Source organism: Gavialis gangeticus, unplaced genomic scaffold (genome assembly GCF_001723915.1).
Source record: "Gavialis gangeticus isolate Ggan-Ray unplaced genomic scaffold, GavGan_comp1, whole genome shotgun sequence".
Lineage (NCBI taxonomy): Eukaryota > Metazoa > Chordata > Crocodylia > Gavialidae > Gavialis > Gavialis gangeticus.
The window spans coordinates 1212649-1233537 of record NW_017728973.1 but is presented as its reverse complement, the minus strand read 5'-3'; the positions used below and the strand labels follow the sequence as shown (position 1 = coordinate 1233537).

The 20889-nt window shown below is 43.6% G+C and overlaps 1 protein-coding gene across 10 annotated transcripts in view; it reads left to right on the top strand.

Annotated features, from left to right (window-relative positions):
- ATP6V0A1 (ATPase H+ transporting V0 subunit a1) overlaps positions 1–20889 on the top strand; it is a 72971-nt gene that overhangs the window by 22976 nt on the left and 29106 nt on the right. For 5 of the 10 annotated variants that reach the window (XM_019505834.1, XM_019505817.1, XM_019505852.1 and 2 more), the window contains exons 8-18: positions 1386–1468; positions 2382–2475; positions 4062–4274; positions 7659–7809; positions 11045–11184; positions 12288–12445; positions 13043–13133; positions 14962–15080; positions 15532–15748; positions 17642–17749; positions 18437–18511. In XM_019505834.1, coding sequence (XP_019361379.1) covers positions 1386–1468; positions 2382–2475; positions 4062–4274; positions 7659–7809; positions 11045–11184; positions 12288–12445; positions 13043–13133; positions 14962–15080; positions 15532–15748; positions 17642–17749; positions 18437–18511 — 1449 coding nt within the window. The remainder of the gene's footprint in view (positions 1–1385; positions 1469–2381; positions 2476–4061; positions 4275–7658; positions 7810–11044; positions 11185–12287; positions 12446–13042; positions 13134–14961; positions 15081–15531; positions 15749–17641; positions 17750–18436; positions 18512–20889) is intronic. The other 5 variants (XM_019505879.1, XM_019505861.1, XM_019505871.1 and 2 more) reach the window with 2 other exon arrangements.

Below are 20889 nucleotides of genomic sequence, written 5' to 3'. Positions count from 1 at the left end.
TAAATGTTTGTGCTTGAGTAGCAGCTCCTCTCTCCTGTGACTCACATTCTTGTTTCTGTTCTTTGATTTATTTATTTTTTTTAAATTCGGTGCCCCATCACTGATACAGTATAGTGTTACACACTTTACTAAAAACAAACATCCTATCCCCAAAAAAACAACAAAAAACCCAACAGCAACAAAAAACAAACCTTCTAGGTATATGCTACTGCAGTTAAATTATTTCTTGTATTGATTCTTCATTTTATCCCCCTTTCTTCCCCAGCCCCTCATCTTAGATTTGTTTTACAAGTAGTGTTACAAGGTCAGGGTCTACATTTGTAACTTCTCCACAGTAGGGAATCTGTCTCTGTTTTATAAAGTGTCATGACCATCTATGATGATGACAAAGTACAAGTGGTACCCAGTGAAGACTTGCCAGTTCCTGTATTATTTCGGCACTAGTGGAAAAAAAATTGAGGCCTTGGGATGTTATAAAGGGGTTAACTAAATGTGAGCTTCTAGGTCCATTACAGTAGGTCTGAGATCTGTTGGATTTCCGTATTTTAATGGTGATTGTTCTGGGAGAGGCACTAACTTTATTTTCTCTTTGTCAATTATTTAAGAAAATGAATAGCATCAATGTTGAAAGCTATGCAGCTTAAGCTCCTAGATGATGTATAATAAAAAAAAAAAAACCACTGGCTTGCACTGGAACAAAGATTGAAATATTATTCAACTCTTTTTTCCATGCGAGTTTGCTTTCTTGCAGCATTCACTGCCAGTAGCTGAACTGAGTCACACTAGCTATCTAGCAGAGAGGAATTGCAGCCCTATTGTACAACACTTCCTTAACTTGAGGTTACACCTAATGTAATTATTTTCTGAAACATTACATGAAGTTTCCTCAGTAAGGTAAAATAACATTTTATCAACAAATGCAGGAAGAGGGATTCGGATATCTGAACTAAAACAGCTGCAGAAAGAATGTGCTCCTGGAATTCTCTGGAGGTGCCTGGTTTTCAGACTCTGTGTTCCTCTAAATACACTGCACATGTTGCGTTACTTCCATTCATTCTTTCACTTGGTGTTCAACTCTAGAGCAGGGTTGGCTGAATGATGTACCTCTTTGCATCCATATGTTAAAAAAAAAAAAAAAAAAAGACTTCTAATTTCCCCATAGTAACTAAAGCCCTTGGCTTCAATAAACTCAAAGGCTTCTAGACTTAGGTTAAAAAAAGCTGTTTTCTTAGCAGTGATAAGGCATGTTGTTGACTTTGTGAGGATGTAACTTCCTTACATACAGAAGGGAAAAAAGACAGGCTGTTCCATAATTTGCTATAATCGCTAGTTCCTGTGTAGCACTGAGATTTTGCACTGCATCTGTTTTTTGCTTTTTGTTCTAGGGAGATTACGTGCACAAGTCTGTGTTTATCATCTTTTTCCAAGGTGACCAGCTGAAGAACAGAGTCAAGAAAATTTGTGAAGGGTAAGAATGTCTTGGATATTTTTATTGCTGGATTTTCATTTGTGCTTAGTACCTTAAAATAATTTGCATACTTGCAATGCATATTGAAATGCAAATTACTTTTGAGAGAGAGAGAATATTGTTAAAACTCTCATTAAACCTGAATTAGTCAGAAAAACCATGTGATGCAGTGTGCATCAGAATGAAGTTCTCTAGCTGACTCTTTTTTGACTTTGTGAATCTGTAATGAATGGTCCATGTATGTGTTACTGAAGTATATTGGACAATCAGAACTGACCACTGCCTCAAGTTTTTAAATCTTAAAGTGGATGAACTGCTCTTGTTGTAGGAGTATGCAATCAAGCTCTTCAATGCAGCTTCCTGATGAATAGCAGTTAAACTGGCCCAATACACATTAAACTAAGACAGCTACTCTGCTAAATAAAGGTGCTGTTGAAAATGCTCTTGGCTCCTAAGGTCACTATATATTAATTTCTCAGTCTTCAGGTTTTTTGGCTTGCAGCATGTACAGACACTCACTCTCCTAGGAGAAACTCTCTTGGGAGCTCTTTAACTCTAGTTGTTCCTAGATTAATTTTATCCTGGAGAAGTCACTTTTACTGTGGGAGAAAAATCTTTAACATCTGTATTCTTTTGGCTTCTTCTGGGAGAGCAGTGACCTGAGGCCTTATTCAGACTCAGACTTTCATACCTGTGAAAGATATCATATGGGGCGTAACTTGGATAAGAAAGCCAGAGCATTCACTTAACAGTTCTGCTTTGAGCAAATTTGTGTAGTAGCCATCTGATATGAAGAACAGCTCTGCTCTTTGATGAAAACCTTAAACTTTACTGTACACACTCTGTACTCAACACTACTTGTGGCTCATGAACTAATTATTTTACTACTGGAAGTGGTTTACATGTTTTACAGATTCCGTGCCTCCCTTTATCCCTGCCCAGAAACACCACAGGAAAGGAAGGAAATGGCTTCTGGAGTCAACACTAGGATTGAGGATCTGCAGATGGTATAACAGCACAGCGAATGGACTCAATGCCACATTGTCATAGTAGAATCCTGGGCTGCTTAGATGGCTCTGAGTGTGGGATAGTATTTGCTTGCAAATTGTTGGGCATATTAAATGTAGTCAAGCATAGGATCTGCTGTGGGGCTAGCAGTTTTTCAGAAGAGAACAGCTTTGTCTGCTCAATTCCACTCATCAGCCCAGGTAAGGTAGTAAAGTGGATTTTGTTCCACAAGAGTAAACCCCCTGTGGGTAAGTACTGCCATGGGTATTAATATTCATAGCAGCAGGTGCAGAGTTAATATGGAGGGGTGGATGGCAAGGGAGTATGCCTCCAAAGCCAGTAGCGTGAATGAGTGAAGCTTGCTCCTCCAGGATCCTTGCAGGTGAAAATAGTCCAGTCTGTCTGTTTCCCAAGTTAGTGAAAATACCAGCACCATTTTAAAGCTGACAGATTTCCTGCCTGTCTTTGTGCTTGTATGCCATGATGCCAAGGAGAGCTTCTGCTTTTGAAAAAAAATTCCTTTAGTGCAACAGCTCTGGGTGTCAGTGAAAGCAATAAATATAATAAGTTACTGGGCAGGAGCTGAATCAGCAACATGTGAAGCTGCCTGGTGCTGGCTCTGTCACATCTGATGCTTGCAGCTGAATTCACAGAAGGGCAGTAAGTTGCTTTGTGAAGAAACTGACTAAGGGTTTTGATTGAAAGAGAGTTTTTTTTCCCCCGGGTGGGTGTTGGATGCAATTGTTAAAGAAAAGAGGTTAAAACTGGGCTGCTGCTTAGCCAATATAAAGGTTAGCTCCCCAGTTTGAAGCTGCAGAGAACAGCTGTGTAGTAGCTGTCATAAAGTGGATAAGAATGCAGGATACATATGTTAACTTCCCCATATACAGAATTTGCAGAAATGATGCTATCTTAGGCTTTACAGTCAATAACAATGACATAGCTTGAGCTTGATACATGTTCCAGTGATATTGCACAGCCAGAGAACATGGTTTTTTTTTTTTTCCTGAACTTGTATTATGGCAGTTTTGAGAGCCAAATGTGGATGAATTCTAAACCCTTTTTAACACATACTCCTTGTGTCTCCTTCTTACGAAGATGGTGGTCCTGCATTTCATGGCTTGCACATGGTCATTCCTTGACTGCATCTTGGACAGTAAATGTCTATAAGTTTCATGAAGCAAAAATCTCCCCTTGGGATTCTGAGAAATGCACATTTTGTCTTTTGAATTATCCGCTGAAGATTGGACAGAGGAAGGACAATAGACTAAATAACTGTTTCCTGAGCTGCTTTCCGGGAGTAGTTTTTGGCTAAGTGTGTGTGTGTGTGTGTGTGTGTGTGTGTGTGTGTGTGTGCAGGCGTATAGACTATAGCAAATGCTCCAACTTGCAACAATGATGATGGGTGTGGTGGGGGAAGGATCTGCCTCTAAGTAGGGTTTCCCCCTATTTCTTTATCGGTAGCAATGAGTTGGGTGCACTGTTAAGTGCTGTAAGTTTCAGCTACAACTGTGGGGTGTGCTACTGGGTACCACAATTCCCAATTGAACACCTTGCTGCAATCTGTTCCACCCTTCTATGAAAGGTGCTGAACCAAACAGAGGATCATCGCCAGAGAGTTCTACAGGCAGCTGCTAAAAACATCCGCGTCTGGTTCATCAAAGTGCGCAAGATGAAAGCCATCTACCATACCCTGAACCTGTGCAACATTGACGTGACTCAGAAGTGTCTCATTGCTGAAGTCTGGTGCCCTGTTGCTGACCTCGATTCCATTCAGTTTGCTCTCAGAAGAGGAACGGTGAGCATCTCCCACATCTAGTATGACAGCAGTGACTGTTACCTACTAGGCCAGTCCTAGCAAATCTGGAATTAATTGGTTTGCCTGAAGAGCTGTATCTGGCTGAGTTTCTAAAATATGTCCCTTCACAGAGGGCACTCTTGTTTAACCCAGCTACCAGATCAACTCAAGAATTGTTGCAGAGGTAGAGACTACAATAGTGGATTAAAGTACTGATTCCTTGAAGGCTTCTCTTTATTGAAATCTCACCATATTGTACATGACTTTATCATAAACAGTTGAATTTAGGCTTTATATGCAGGCAAAAGATATAATTATAGAATTTCCTGTGTTGGGAGTCCTTGGTACATCTCATTTAACCTGGCTCTTTTGAAGTCCTGCCACTTGGATATGCAGCACAGCTTTTCAAAAGGACTCGCTTACTCCACGGCACAAGCAAATGCTGTAGCTTTTCTCTCTCTCCCTTTCCTTCCCTCCCCATCTTCCCCCACCCAAATCTTCTGACAAGCTTCGTAAGAAGGGACCTACCTGAATCTTGGCAGAAGTGTGTTGCTCGGTGGGTACTTTAATCTTGCTCTTTTTGCCGTGTTCCTGTTTGCCTCCCTCCCCCCACTGCTGATTGGCAGGGGGGCCCTGGCAGCCCTGCTGCTGATCAGCCAGGAGGCAAAAACCTCACCATATTTAAAATGGCAGTTTTTGCCTCCTAGCTGATCTGTGGCAAGTGGTGGGGTTATTGGGGCCCCTGTGCCAATCCACAGGGTGGGGAGGGGCCGTGCAAAAAGAGCAAGATTACAGGAGCTGCTATGTAGCATGCTTCTGCTGTGATTTGGGTGGGTCCCTATTTATAAGCTCTGATCCGCTTATGGAAGTGACGGTGTGTGACTAACTTCCTCTGTTCTGAATCTTCCCCCTTTTGTCTTGAAGAAATGCAAGGCGACCCTGATATGCACAAAATAAACTCCAACATACAAAGGCAACATGGGTGCAGGGTCCTCTAATTACCTTTAATGATATTTGCTTGCCTCTTGTTCTGCACCTTCAGGATGTGAGCTACTACAGCGTCGCCTTAGCACTTGATGTATGGTGTTTTGGCTGGATACTTTTCAACATGCTGCTTTTTAGCTGTCTTGGTGTTTCTACTCTATGGTGCAGGCGCTCATGCCTGCAGTGATGTCTAGCACAGTTCAACATGCCTGTACGTTACCCCTGTGGTGGTGCTTACCTGGCCTTGTATTGTTTATGTTCTGTAGTTTGTTTCTAGTTTGTTCTTTCCTAAGTACTGAGACCTCCCCCTGTTCAGCAGCAAGCCTGGCTAAATAGCTGGCACTTTTTGTGTGAGCTTTCTGACTGGTCTTCAGGATATGGGGTGACCTCTAGTTGTCTTGTTGTCAGAAGAATGCTTGCTTGCAATCCTTGCAGCAGAGGTGTGTCCATACCCAACGGTGACAGAGAGCCCCTGTATGTTTTGGGCTAATGCAACTTGGTCATTTGAATACACAGCTTCTGGGAGAGGGAAGTGTATTTTTATACCTAAAAAAAATTATTTCTGCATTTGCCATCCATATGTGAGAGGGATTCCCACATCAGATGCCTAACATGAGAAGAATGTACATGGAGTAATCCTTCCCTGCCCTCGCCCCTCCCAAGCTCCTGGTTTCAGCATGAAGCAATAGGCAAGAGTAGCAGCAGGTGCGGACAGTGTATTCTGGAGGGCAAAGCATTCTGGGAAGGGTAGTTTTTGAGAGTGGCAATGAAGTTTCACTGCTGCTGATGTGAGGGGAGCTCGTCTCCAACTTTTGCTTCTGAAATCCATGTTGAAAGAGAAAAAAGAATCTGATTTTGGCAGCAAAGAAATAGGGTCAATTCCTTCCCTTCCCCCCAGTAGTGACCTCCACTGCCTCTCTACAAAACTGATTCCCATAATGTTTTGCCTCTGTGCCACAGACTGCCTGTGCCAGTTTTCTCCTGCAGATAGAAAGCACCCCACTTCCCATCCTTCTAGTGCCTTAAGGTGGCATCCAATTGCCTACCTTGAATTATGTTACTGTCCCTACTATTAAGATCCAATTGCTTTATCCTCAGGAAGGTGGTAGACCAGGGGCAGGCAAAATACGGCTTGCAGGCTGCATCCGGCCTGTCAGGCAACTTTTCATCTGGCCTGTGGGCAGGTGCCTCCCAGTTCACTGTATCCAGCCTGCCCATGGGCTGTCCCTGTTGTGCTCTCATGGGGCTGAAGCCCACTCACTCCTGTGGGGACAGTATCTGCTTCACTCCTACCCTTGCCTACAGGATGGCCCTGGCCCTGACCCCACAGGTAGGGAAGTGGCAGTGGGCAGGGGAAGTGGTGGTGGAGGGCAGGGGGGATGGGGTGGCAGCAGTTAGGCTAAGGGAAGTGGGGCCAGCAAGTGAGCAGGAAGGTAGGGAAGTGGCAGGGGAAGGGTGAGGGTGGGGGTGGCAGTGGTGGCGGTGGGCAGGAGTGCAGGGCCCATGCCAGGGAACCCAAGGCAGGGTGACAGGAGTGTGGGGTTCACCTGGCTCCATCATGTGGGGCTTGCAGGCACTTCCCGGGTTCTCTGCTTGAGCCACGCGCCTCTGGGGGAAGCCCCATGTAATGGAGTCAGAGGCCTGATCGCACTCAATACGTGCAGGTCATGTGGAATGGTGGGTAGCTCCGTGATATGGAGCTGGGCTGGATCTGCCCCTCTCCCTGCTGCCCTGGCTGAGCCCCATGGTCTGCACCACCGGCTTCATTGCACAGGGCTTCCCCTGGCACCATTGGGGTCAGGCATGTGAGCCCTGCATGATGGACCCTGTGGCCCGGCTATGTGCAATCCTGCCGGGACCACATACAGCCGGGGGGCTCCACCTGCTGCTGTCACTGGTGGCAGGGGCTGTGTGCAATGGGAGGGGGCATGTTTGTAGGGGGACCTCCTTACGTAACCTCCCATACGTGCAACCTCCCTCCCCTCCCCCCAATATACAAGAATAAGATTTAATCTTGAGCTTTTATACAATCACCTCCGCGCGCGCGCGCGCGCGCGTGTGTGTGTGTGTACACGCACAATTTTAAATAATCAAAATATCTACAACATGTTTGTTTTTGGGTTTTTTTTAGTATACAATTTTTTTTGCTGGTTCCAAGATGGCAAACTCCCTTCCCAAAATGAGTAGTTTTCTTGTTAAGTGGTCCTTCAGCCAAAATAATTGCCAACCCCTGTGGTAGACTCTCATATGGCTCTAGTGTTTTCCTGCACTGTGCAAATGAACTACAAAAATGTAAACTTACAGCCCCTTTCCAGAGGGGAGAGGAGCATTCCATTCTCGTGCTACATTGCTCAAGGGAAGGAGGAGTCTGTCTAACTCCCATTTGTTTCCTTTAAACAGGAACACAGTGGATCCACTGTCCCATCCATTCTGAATAGGATGCAGACCAACCAAACCCCTCCAACTTACAACAAAACCAACAAGTTCACTTCTGGATTTCAAAACATAGTAGATGCATATGGCATTGGAACTTACCGGGAGATAAATCCAGGTAAATGTGCAACCTGCTCTATTTGTTCTGCTGCCTTGTTTATAAACAACTTAGGATTCCTGACTTGGTGCCTTGGTCTCTCCTGCTAGGCAAAGTCCTGTGTTGGACTGACCCAGATTTGCAAAAAGAGTGTGTGGGCTCCTGTTTCTCTGCAACCGAATTGTAAAATGCTCGCTAACACTATTTAGTATGTAGAGATACAGTGGGGATGTGAACTACTTGGAACATGGCTTAAAAGTGAGCAGTGTTATGAGTGTAAAATAATTATCCTAACCCAAAAGGACTGAGGTGAAATAATGAAGTGTGGATTTCTATGCTTTTGAGGTCATTTCTGGGTGTTTGTTGCATTTAGTGAACAAGTTTAGTTTAACCTTGTCAGATGTTTTGATACCAGTTGAGGTAGTTGTATCCAGTGGGAATATGTATCCCTGACAATCTTTTTTTCATGTTTATTTAGATCAGATGTGGGCAAAATGGCTGATCTGGCCAGCAGCTGGACTCCATTTTTCTGTATTCCTGGCCCCTTGTAACAGAGGCAGCCTGAACTGGAGCCGTGATTCCCTGCTTGCCTGACCTGCCCAGAGCACCCAGGCTACAGATCATGTCTCTGCCCTGGCTCCAGAGCAAGCTGCCCCCATTGCAAGTTTCCAGAGGCTCCAGAGCAGCCCCCTTCCCTGGTCTGCCATGTGCTGCTGGTCTGGCTGCAGCTGGTCTCTTTGGCAATCCCAACCTTGAGCTTTCCTACACAGCTGCCTAGGGTCTCCATGGAGGCTGGCCCCAGCTGTGTGCAGGGGTGGCTGGGAAATGGAGTCCACTGCTGATGGGATCCAGCCTGCAGGCCAGGCTTTGCCTGTCCCTGATCTAGATCAAGTGCAGTGGAAGACTATGATGTGATTTTGAGGGTTACTTTGTGCTGAATTCCTAGTATTTGCCCTCCTTCTAGCAAAACTTACTACTACTATAACTTTACTTACATTTTTCTATGCTCCCTGTGTAAGCTAGCTGGCTTTACCTGGCACTAGCTGTCTGCTGTATCTTTTGTAGGAAGGGTAAACAATAACAAGTTTGGCTTCTCTTCCTCTGTGAGCTTTATTGTTACAACATGTGCCAAAGGTGCAGGTCAGGAAACTGATTTTTCTAAAATTTTCACACGCTCTGTCGTCTTAGCAAACCAGCCCTACAGAATCAGAATCTAATGTCAGCCAAAGTGTTGTTGGAAATAAACTTTATGCTGTGGTGCTTAAAACTGGCTTAACAGTCTCGTTTCCAGCAAAGAACCATTCCCTGGATGCTAAACCAATGGTAATAGATTACAAAGCAGAAAAAGTCTCCTGCTGTTCAATAGATTCCCTAAAGAGGCAAAAGCTGAAATGCTGTGTGTGATCAACCTTGTCAGAAAGCTTTGTGTGCTGTGACTTTTATACTTGCCTCAGTGTGTGATTTCAAGGTAAATTATCCTGATGTGCCTGGTCTGCATATAAGTTGATGGCCTTTACAGGAATTCTGGCCCACGAAACACAGACTTAAGGCATGGGTGAGTGAAGCAGTGAAAAATATAATGAAAAATGTAGGACTTTGACCTGGAGTATTAAGAGATACTTGGTTACTGCCTGCCAGCTAGGATTAGTTGGGGATTGAAGGAAGGAAAAAATTAGGATCATAGAAAAGTAGTGCTGGAGGGCACTTCATGAGGTTATCTTGTCCAGCCTCTTGCTCAAGGCAAGGTTATCTCTGAGCACTCGGCCAAATCCGATCAGTCTCAAGTTTCCTTACATATGTGGATGAACTCTACCTGTCTCAAGAAGTTTATGGGCTGACAAGAGGTAAGGCACTGCTGGACCTGGTACTGGCCAAAGGGGATGATCTAATTAACAACTTAAGAATTGAAGGGAAGCTGGATGACTGACCACGAGTTGATCACTTTCACTATCCATTGAAAAGCTGGCAAACCAGCCAGCAATGCAGTAGTCCCTGACTTCAGGAAAGCTGACTTTCATAAGCTCAGGAGGCTTGTTCTTGAGGCCCTGACAGGTCATGATTGTACAGGGAGGGGAGTTCATGATGAGTGGTTGCTCTTTATGAAGAGATGCTGTGAGCTATGGGACTCTTCAGCCTGGAGAAGCGCAGGCTCAGGGGTGCCTTGGTGGTAGCCTATAAGTACCTGAGGGGTGTGCATCAGGATCTGGGGGAACACCTGTTCACCAGAGTGCCCAAAATGGTGACAAGGTCCCACAGTCACAAATTTCTCCAAGACCATTTTAGGCTGGACATAAGGAAAAACTTCTCTACAGTCTGAGCCCACAAAGCCTGGAACAGACTCCCCACAAAGGTGGTACCCAGCACGTACTCTGGATACTTTAAAGAAATATTTGGATGCTTATCTTGCCAGGATCCTTTGACCCTAGCTAACTTCCTGCCCCTTGGGCAGGGGGCTGGACCCAATGCTCTTACAAGGCCCCTTCCAGCCCTAATGTCTATGAAATCTGTGAAAATAAACCAACTCAGCCAAGTGTCCATCCAATCTGCTCTTGAAAACTTCCAAGGATGGACACCCCTACAATTTCTCTAGGTGGCCTGTTCCAGTGCTTGACCACTCTGCTAGTCAGAAAGTTCCTCCTAATCTCATACCTAAACTTCCTCTGCTAAAGCTTGAGGTCATTGTTTCTAGTTCTGTCCCCTATGGTTATGGAGAAAAGCCAATCTCCATCCTTTGCAATTGCCCGTCAGGTATTTGAAGTCTTATCAAATTCTCCCCCTCAGTCTTCTCTTCTCCAGGCTAAATAACCTTAGTTCTTTCAACTTTTCCTCATGAGTCACAGCTCCCAGGCCCCTAATTCTTTCTGTTGCTCTCTGCTGCACTTCTCCCAAACTCTCCGCATCCTTCTTGAAGCACAGGATCCAAAACTTGTGGATATATTGGGGGAGTGGAATAAATTGGGGCTGAGAGTTAAATCTGAGGCTGGTCAGCATCACAAAGGATGTGCATGTTTCACTTGAAATTTAGTTATATGTTGCAGGAAGCTGACTTCCACACATGAGCAGAGGTGTTTTTTTTTATGAGTCCCATGTCTCTAACGTAATTCCCTTCCAGTATCTGCGGTGTAGATTTGGCCTGTTTAGAAATTTGATATGATTTTAAAAATTGTACTGCTAATGGAATAACTAGAAATAGAGAGCTGCTCAGCTATGTGTTCGGGTTTTTACCATGTGCTGCTCTCTCTTCCTTACCTTCCAGCTCCGTATACAATTATCACTTTCCCCTTTCTGTTTGCTGTGATGTTTGGAGACTTTGGCCATGGAATCCTGATGACACTAATAGCTATGTGGATGGTGCTTAGGGAAAGTCGCATTTTGTCACAGAAGAATGACAATGAGGTAAAGGCTTGGGTCTAGCTCAGCTTTTAAAGGAAAGCTGAGAGACCTGATTGTATTTTCCCTGTAGTGTTGCTAATATTAGTTCTTTTGGGTTTTTTTTTTTCATTTTCAGGCTTTTAAGAACATGAACAAACTGAGTAATAAACTAAAGCCTCTAGACCTCAAAATGAATAATGTCCCTTCTCAGAATAGTGGGTTCTTTTTACTTTGCATTTTAAATGTTTGGTCTAAGTTACTCAGAAAAAGAGCATGGTTTGGCGGTTAACCAATGAGGTCTTGCCTCCTGCAGTGCTGGTCAAGTCATGGGTGAAACCTGATTTGCAGGCTAGTTCCTGGTTTGCATCTACCTCCCTACAGTTTGACTAATTGTCTTCTTGGGGCCTGGACAGGGTGACAAGTCAGGATTCAGATGCTTTTTAGAGTTTGAACAAAACTGCCAGTGTTCCCACAGCATCTGCTTAGCTCTGCTCCTGGGCAAATATTTCTCAACTGATGTTCACTTCAAAATACAGGCATACCTCGGAGATATTGCGGGTTCGGTTCCAGACCACCGCAATAAAGCGAGTCACACGAATTTTTTGGTTTCCCAGTGCATATAAAAGTTATGTTTACACTATACTGTAGTCTATTAAGTGTGCAATAGCATTATGTCTAAAAAAACAATGTACATACCTTAATTAAAAAATACTTTATTGCTAAAAAATGCTAACCATCATCTGAGCCTTCAGCAAGTTGTAATCTTTTTGCTAGTGGAGGGTCTTGCCTCAATTTGTAAAAAACGCAATATCTGCGAAGTGCAATAAAGCAAAGCGCAATAAAACGAGGTATGCCTGTATGGATGTCAGAAGATTTTTTTCCCCTTCCCCCTGCAGGCTAGAAGATGTCATAGATTAATATTCTTCATGGGACTGACTAGCTGGCCGGCCTCTGTGCTCCAGCTGTTATCCTCCTTGCAGGTGTAATCCCTGCATCCTTAACACATGCTGTGGAAAGGAGGCTTGGTGGTTTTTCTAGAATTGGCTGGTTTCAGACTCTGCTACTTTGGATAGACTAATTAATGTTTTGTTAGTACTCATGGATGACTACTTTTTTTAAACAAACAGATGTTCAGCATGATTTTTAGTGGTCGCTACATCATTCTCCTAATGGGAATGTTCTCCACTTACACTGGCCTCATCTACAATGACTGCTTCTCCAAGGCACTTAACATGTTTGGCTCATCGTGGAGCGTCCGGCCAATGTTTACCAATGCCAATTGGACGTAAGTAATTTGATGCTTGAAAAATAAGTGGACGGCCAAGTTTCATATGCTAAAATCCATTTGTCCAGGGCTTGTAAGAGAATAGTAATGTAGTGAAGAGCACACTATGTAAAAAAAAAAAAAAAAAAAAAAAACCCAACAAAACAAAAAACCAACAAAAAAACAACTACTGAGCTTAAGATATGTTAATATGGAAAACAGCTTAAACTAGGAACCAGTTGGCTGTTCTTCACCTTGCTTCTCCATCATTTCCTTACATGCATCATTAAAAATTTATGGAAGGATGGCAATTCCTGGTAGTGCATTTCACAAGCATGCTAACTTTTAGCAGTCTGCCTCTGTGCCTCGTCAAAGCACATTTGAATTAGTGAGACTTCACCTGGGACTGGAGCAGCATGACACACACATACTGATTTCCATTGATAGATTCCCCAAGTATATAGTGGGGTGGGGGCCTATGAGGGGAGGGGATAGTATAGTTAACTGAACCAAGTCACACTTCCCTTCTGTGTGCAGGGAGTGTGCCAGGTTATCCTTGTGTATTTCTTTTTAAGAAAAGGAATTGAGCTTGATTTTTGTATATTGGTATCCAAACAGAGATGACCTACTTCGCAATGCCCCTGTCCTGCAGCTGGATCCTGCAGTTCCTGGGGTCTTTGGTGGGCCATATCCCTTTGGCATTGACCCAGTAAGAGTTCTTTGTAATATTGTCTTCAAAATATGTGCTCTTTGTATGTATGTGACAGGTATCTGTTTGGTACCTGGCTAAACCATAAAAGCCTCTGTTTTTATGTAGCAAACTCAGTACAGTAACACTTAGAAATGTACCGTACTCCATTTAAGTGCCTAGGTTTGGAACTGAAAAGAAGAACTATATACTTTCCTAGGTTAGGTACTTATCCAAATACAATGTAAACAATGTTCTGTGTGTGTATAGTAGCATTAGTGCTGTGGTATTTGCAGTCCTGAAACTCACTGGTTCTTACTTTAAAGCATATTTATGCTGCATTTACTTGCATACCATACTCATCTTTTATCCAAAAATGAGCCCCCCAAAATTGGGGTACATGTCTTAAATGGGAAAACTGATTTTTCTGCCAAGAATAGAAGCATGGGGACACATTAAGATGCTGCTTTTCCTTCTCTTTCCTCCAGCAGCTGCATGGAGGAAGGGGCAGATCCAGGCATGGTGGGGTGCAGTGGTGCAGTCACATTCTGCTTTGATTCTTTCTCCACTCAACACTCTAAAACCAGCAGCATAGCAGCAGCAGTGACATTTTTATTCAGGCAGTGTGGGGGTCTATGGATGACAGCTTATCACAGTCTACCCAATTCCTGTGAATTATTTTTTGCTCCTCATTGTTAAAAAAAACCATCTCTCCTGTTAATGGTCTTGGATGTTCCACTAATCAAGCTAGCATTTCTTTAGCAGTCTTGCTGTCTGATAACTACTCCCTGTCTTTTCTCCTATTTCATAGTGCTACAGACTATTTTTAGCTTTTCTTAAAATACTACCTCCACTCACGGAGCCTACTTTAGCAGCAGCTAGTTTCAGCTTTTGGCTGAACAGTTAAGAGCTGCCAACACTAACTGTGAAAGAGTTAATGCTGTAGCTTTGGCCTGAGCAGGAAGGGGAGGGTAGGAGAGCTGAAGATTAGGCTCTGTCCTTGTTCTGTGCAGCCATAAATGTAGAACAGTCTTTTTTGGGAAGGCAAAATGAAAGGAAAAAAGGTATGTCTTAGGGGCATGTGGTATGTGAGGAAAATATGGTGGTTTATTTGGAGCTCCTGTTATGAGCCATGAAAACAAGGGCAGCTTGTCATGCTGTCAGTTCTGTAGTATTAACAGTCCCCACACCAACTAGCTCCCATTCTCAATCTTTAAATAGTTTGTTTCAGGTTGCTTTTACAAGCCCTGAAAATGAGAGGAAGGAAAGCAGCTCTTTGGCAGCCATTTCTTCTTTGCTGTTTCTGGGACAATTAAGAGTTCAATTAGTTACTAGTTAAAACTATTAGGGCTCATGAAACTAATAAAATCTGCAGTACAAGTATTACCCGACTGCAGAGTTTTTGTTTTTGTTTTTCTTCATGTGCTGCAATGCACATGTAGATGCTACCCTGGCTGGCTGGGGCACAGGGTACTTCAGCACAGGGCTAGCCAGCAGGCAGCCCCCACACTGAAGCACCCTTGTGCCCCAGCCAGTTTCTCCACAGCACATGGAGCCTGGTTGGAGCAGCCCTGGCTAGCAGGCTTGCTCCCTGGGTCCCCTGCCAGACTGGGCTGCTCTGACTTGGCTCCACGTGCTGTTCATGAATAAACTCTGGAGCAGTAAGCATTAATCGCATGTGTATATGTTCCCTGTATCTGTTTAGTGTGTCTTGTTACTTTTATCTGTTCCCTAAGTCTGTTAGTGCTTGATAGCTTTTGCTGTTTTAATACAAACAAATGCTAATTCAGTTCACCTCTGACTGTCTCTTTCACATGGTAATTCTGACTGAACTGATATTTGCAACCAGATTTGGAATATTGCCAGCAACAAACTGACCTTCCTCAACTCCTTTAAGATGAAGATGTCTGTGATTCTTGGCGTTATCCAGATGCTTTTTGGTGTCATGCTCAGCCTTCTCAACCACATGTGAGTGTGCTATATCATCTTTTTGCTAAGAGAAGTGGAGACTTCCTCTTTTTGTAGAAGACTTAAGAGTAGACTCTCACTTGGATAGGCTCTCACATCTGAGATTTTATGTCTTTAAAGCTTGCCCCCTGGCACATGCTCTTAAAGGTGCAGGGAATTGAGATAAGGTATTTCAGCACACTACAAATAGCAAACCGTTTATTTCTATTCCACTGTGAATGTATTTGCCTGTCAATTATTTCTCTCTCAGATCCTTTATTTATTTATTTATTTATTTATTTAAAGATTTAACTAATAACATGCAGCACCTTTTCTTCTTCTTTTTTTTTTTTAAAGACTTCCTCCTTTGAAAAGCTAGCCTTACCCTTAGTCTGCATTGTGCCTCTCTAATATCAATAGAACTTAAGGGTGTCTTAACATACCTCACAGATGCAATTCTTTTTCTCCATAGTTACTTCAGGAAGCCACTGAATATCTACCTTGGGTTTATTCCTGAGATAATTTTCATGTTGTCTTTGTTCGGCTACCTTGTTATCCTCATTTTCTACAAGTGGACTGCCTATGATGCTCATACCTCAAAGGATGCACCAAGTCTTCTAATCCATTTCATCAACATGTTTCTGTTCTCGTATGATGATCCTAGTAATAAGATGCTTTATAAAGGGCAGGTATGTGGCAGTTCTGAGCTGATACAAAGCAGTTAGCGTTTCCAGTGTTGAAGCCTTCCGCTCAAATGCTGGACATAAATCCAACTTGCTGGAATGTTTCAGGTTGAGGCATTCTAAGGTGCTGGAGATACTTTTTGCATGAGGATCCTTTTCACTCCCGAGTTAGCAATGCAGCAAGTAAAAACCAGAACATGGCATAATTCTTCTGAGCAGGGTACCTTTTAAAGCCTGACTCATTTAGAAAGGCCTGAGCTTTCATAGGCCACAGCCTACTTTGTTAGATGCTTTTGAATGTAGAGGTGTACTGATACATCAGTCCAGTATTGGATCGGCATCAATATAAAGAAAATTGTACCGGAAGGTGACCTGAAGTGGCTGATAATGTGGCCGATAAATGGCCCGTGCATGTGTGTAGCCCAGCACAGCACGTAGGCAGTGAGGAGCACAGATGGGCAGCTTGGAGAGCTGCATGCAGTTGGTAAGCCTGTGGTAGACAGGGAGGTAGGAGGTAATGGGGCTGGGGTAAGTGCTGTCCAGCTGGGGTGGGGTGGGCACAGGATAGTCGTGGCTCATCTGGGGAGCGCAGGGGGGGTAGGGGGCAGCTCCTGCTGCTGTGCACGCCCCAGGAGGATATGGGGGGGTATGTGCCCCCCATATCTGCACAGGGTGGGATGGGCCGCAGCTGGGGTTGGGGCTGCACTGGGCTCTTGCCGGTGAGGGGGCTGGGCTGGGCTGTGCTGTGTTCAGAGTGGGGGGTGGTGGTGGTGGTGCTGGGAGGGCAGCCTGGGGGGCTATGGTGAATTTTGGGGTGGTTGGAGCCCCTTCCTCTGTAGCCCCGCCCCCAGCACTGCTGCCTGCTCCAAGCACAGCTTGGCCTGGGCCAACCCCGCTGCCAGGAAGAGCCCTGTGCAGCCCAGCGCCAGCCCACAGTGGCAGCTGCGCTGCCCTGTGCAGATTCAGGGGCTACATGCCCCCCACATGCCCACCCAGGGTGCGTGCAGCAGCAGGAAACTGCCACCCCACACCCCCTGGACCAGCTGTGGCTTCATCCTGTACCCTGCCCCACTCCCTCCCTCCCTCACTGTGGGGTCCTTGATCTGCTCCACCACGCACCTTCTCTTTCCCCTCCTCCTTCCATCACAACAGACTTACGAGCTGCACTCAGATTTCCGTGCTGTATTGGAAATTGGATTGGTATCAGGCAATATGCCTCCTTAAAAATTGTCTATCTCTATCAGCCCCAGAAATCTCTATTGGTGCACCCCTGTTTGAATGAATTCAGCTTTAAGGTGCCACCCTGTCCTCCTCTGCCTGACTTCAGACTAATGCAGTTAACTGCCTCTCTGCTTGTAATTGTCTTAAAAAGGGGGAACCGTAACTTCAGGAGGAATTTAAATCTGAATGTCATTATCACTTGCCCCCAGACAATCTGGGTTCTCTGTTTACCAGAAGGCAGCAGAAAATCTTTTTGTGTGCCAATAGCATTGTGTCCTCTAACACAGCTAAGACACTTATCCAAGATAAATGAGAGAGTGCCATCTGCCCAACTGCTGCTCCCTGTAAACCACATACATTTTTCCTAGAAGTCTCCACTCCACTCCAAGTGGTGACCTTACCTCTCCCTCCCTATTGCATTCAGGTCGGATGAGAAACAAGCCTGGGCATAATGCAGCTGTAGGCAAACAGAAAGCACAGGCCAGTCTGCTATTGTGGGAAACAGTAGGTGGGTATAACTGATGCAGATATTGTCAGGGTGTAGATAACTCCAGAAATGTTTGTACTATGGAGCTAGTAGTTTTTAAATGAGACTTGTATCAGACTTGTATAAGAAGATAATTGGCTGGAACGCAGCATTTAGTTGCAGGTTAAATTATCTGAGACCTTCTTCCACAGCAAGGACTTCAGAGCTTCCTGGTGGTGATCGCATTTCTTTGTGTGCCGTGGATGCTGGTAGTTAAGCCCCTCATCCTTCGCCGTCAGTATTTATGGAGAAAGCATTTGGTGGGTGACTCCTCTATTTGTTTGTTTTTGTTTTAAGATTATTGGTTCTAAAGATGTAAGCTCCTTCTTGATCTTAGAAACATAGGTTCATACTCTGACCTGTATACATGTGCACAGAGACAAGTGTTCAGTAAAACGTACAAGCTGTTGCCTGTCTCTGATTCGGATCTTGCATTGAATCTACTTTAGAAAATATAAATACTGATTGTGTGCTAAAAAAATACACCTTTCTGGGGCTCTTGGCCTGTGCAGGAGTACAGAATCCCTTGATTCTGTGCCTTTCCTGGGGTGCCAGAGTACAGAAGCAGAGATGTAGCAAGTTGCCCAGCAGTATTGAGCAGCCTAACTAAAACTATGTATATGAAAATAAACTAATCTTTGCTTGTGAGTACAAGCCCTTCACTTAGAAGATCTTTTGTTTCATTTCTGGTTATATAACTGTACTAAAATACTTCATATAAAAAGTCTGGAACCTGACACACTTGTACTGAGAGTGATTGAAAATTCCCTTTGCATGTGTGGCAGACATCTGTTAGGATATTAAACCCATCAAATTATGATACAGTTAAAGACACTCCCTCTCCCTTCTCTGACCATCTTTCATCCTCCCATGTCCCCTCCATTCGTCTCCCTTTTTCTCTTTTGTTTTTCTTCCTCCTCCCTCTTTTTTCTTCCATTCACTATCAGGAAGGGCAATCCGTGGAGGGCCAAGTCAGCACAGTCCAGAACGAGCAGGCACTAGAAGCAGCAGCGGCTGCAACAGTGAGTGCATTTAAAATCGTGTGATGCATTTAAAGTTGGGGAGGTATTAATGCACACACAATTATCCAGAGGATTTGGAATGTATCTGCACTCTTTGTAAATGATGAGAGCATCTCTAGCAGGCGGGACCAGTCTGTGTCTCCAGAATATAAATTCCAATAACCTCAGTATAATTGTGATGATACATTCCAGACTAGCTGTACACAAATGCAGGATTACCATGAAACAACTGCAGAATGCGAAAACACTGCGCTGAAGCAATTCTAGTGAGATCCTACCCCACAAAAGCAACACGGGGATGCCTTGTCTCCGTAGCCTCCCAAAAAAATGTCCTTGGTTTTAATGTTCTTGGAAGTTTTTATAATAAGGGTTGTTTTCTATTTGAAGCGTTTTTGTTTACATTCCATATTCCCAAAAATCATGTTTTGGTGATGTTCTCCCGGCACCTTCACATCAGCAGTTCAAAATTTTTGTCTGCCTTTTGGAGTTGGGGGTTGGGGGAGGGAAAGGGACTTAGATCTGATGTTACAATAAAAATGGCTGCGTGCAGACAAGGTTGTCAGTAGCAGCTGTCTACAACTGTTTATGTGAAATCAGTATACCGGCCTCCATGGCCAAAGCCTACTGCCAGCCAGTGCCGAGTGACAGAGCTTTCATAGCTCTGTCCCTACCCCAGAAGGGCATGTATGAAATTTATTTATCCAACTCAAAGGAAAAAGTGGCTTTTTTTTTAAGCAAAGAGGTTTAAATTATGTACAGATATTCTGGATGGTATTAGCCTTTCAACAAAGGTGTTCAGTGACAAATTTAAATTGGGTGTAAAGTTTCTTAGATACCAGCAAGTGCTCCCTTAACAGATCTTTCTTAAACTGCCTGAAAAAGGCATGCAGGAGTGCTGAGAAATAGATATTTTTCAGGTCTTCAAGCCGTTTAATAAGATAAGGGCACAAAAAGTCTTCTGTGTATGGAGCTATAATAATTTCTAGGATCTGACTCAGAGGAGAGATACTAGCCATGTGTGACTGAAAGCTCTGTACTACTCTTCTAACCCATAAATATACATTTTGGAGCAATTAAAAATGCAACGTAAACAACGCTGCCTTAATATTCACTGTTGGTAACTTGTAACATTTCAGTGCCAGTCCAAAAACAGAAACAGCCCAAACCCCAGAGTCCAAATATAAGCTTTATCATTCTCACATAGAAGTGTACTATTTACTGTGTAATATAAGTTTGTTTCACTTTCAACATTGTTTTCTGTTCCTTTATGAGCGTAACATCTGATTTTTGTTTTGTTGTGTTTTTTGTGTGTTGTTTTGTGTTTTGGAGTCTGAAATTAATTCAAAAAAAGTTTTTAACTTCAAGTTTTACAGCTGGTCCATCTGCATTATAAAATTCATAGATTCATAGATTAAGGGTCGGAAGGGACCTAGTAGATCTTCTAGCCCGACCCCCCGCCAGGGCGGGAGAACAACAAAAAACCCCAAAAAGAGAAACGGGACTCAAACGAATTCATGAAGACAAACTGGGCTTTCAAGACCATCCGGTTATAATAAATGCAATCTCTTAATAAGCATTCATAAGCTATTCCATGAGGATACTGGAGATAAGAATTATGATAGTAAACATGGAGGAAGCCAAGTTTTTAACTTTTTTTTTTTTTTTTTACATAGTCATTTGGAAACTACAGAATTTAATATTTGAATTTAAAAATCATCTTGTCTTCATTCCATACTCCTGATATAACGCTGAAGTTGTATGCCAGGCTTTATCACAAGCAGAGCATTTTGAAGTCACACCCTTGTGGTCTGTCAGGCTTAAAGTTCTGAATGTATAAAGTTTGTGTTTTAGACTGACAGCATTTCACCCAATGTTACTGGCAGCTCTTGAACAAAAATAATGTAAGTCTGCCTATACTATATGCATGTTGGTGCAGGCTATTCTAAATCCTGAAAATATGGCTATGTGCAAGGCATGCTTTCATTGTGCCTCTGGACTCCACTTACAATGCACACAAGCAGTGCTGGAAGGCTGTCAAACAACGAATGTGCTGTGCATCGTGTATTAGTGGCAGTAAGAAGTGTGCAACAGATTTCATAGAACTGAAGAATTAAAACACTTAAGTGAAGTTGCTCTAGCTTGGTTAAACCACTCAAAACCAAGTGCAGTTCAGCAGTCTGGCATTTAAGTATTGCCTTCCATATTTGAGAAGGAACAAAAACACAGCTGAGTTTCTCATGTCAAATGCCTATAAAAGGAATCATCTCTGCAGTCCTGAACTTCCATGTAAAGGAAGGTCTGATTCTTTTCCTTGTGTGTGGCTTTAGTATGCCTGGCAAAAATTGGTGTGTGTGTGTGTGTGTGTGTGTGTGTGTGTG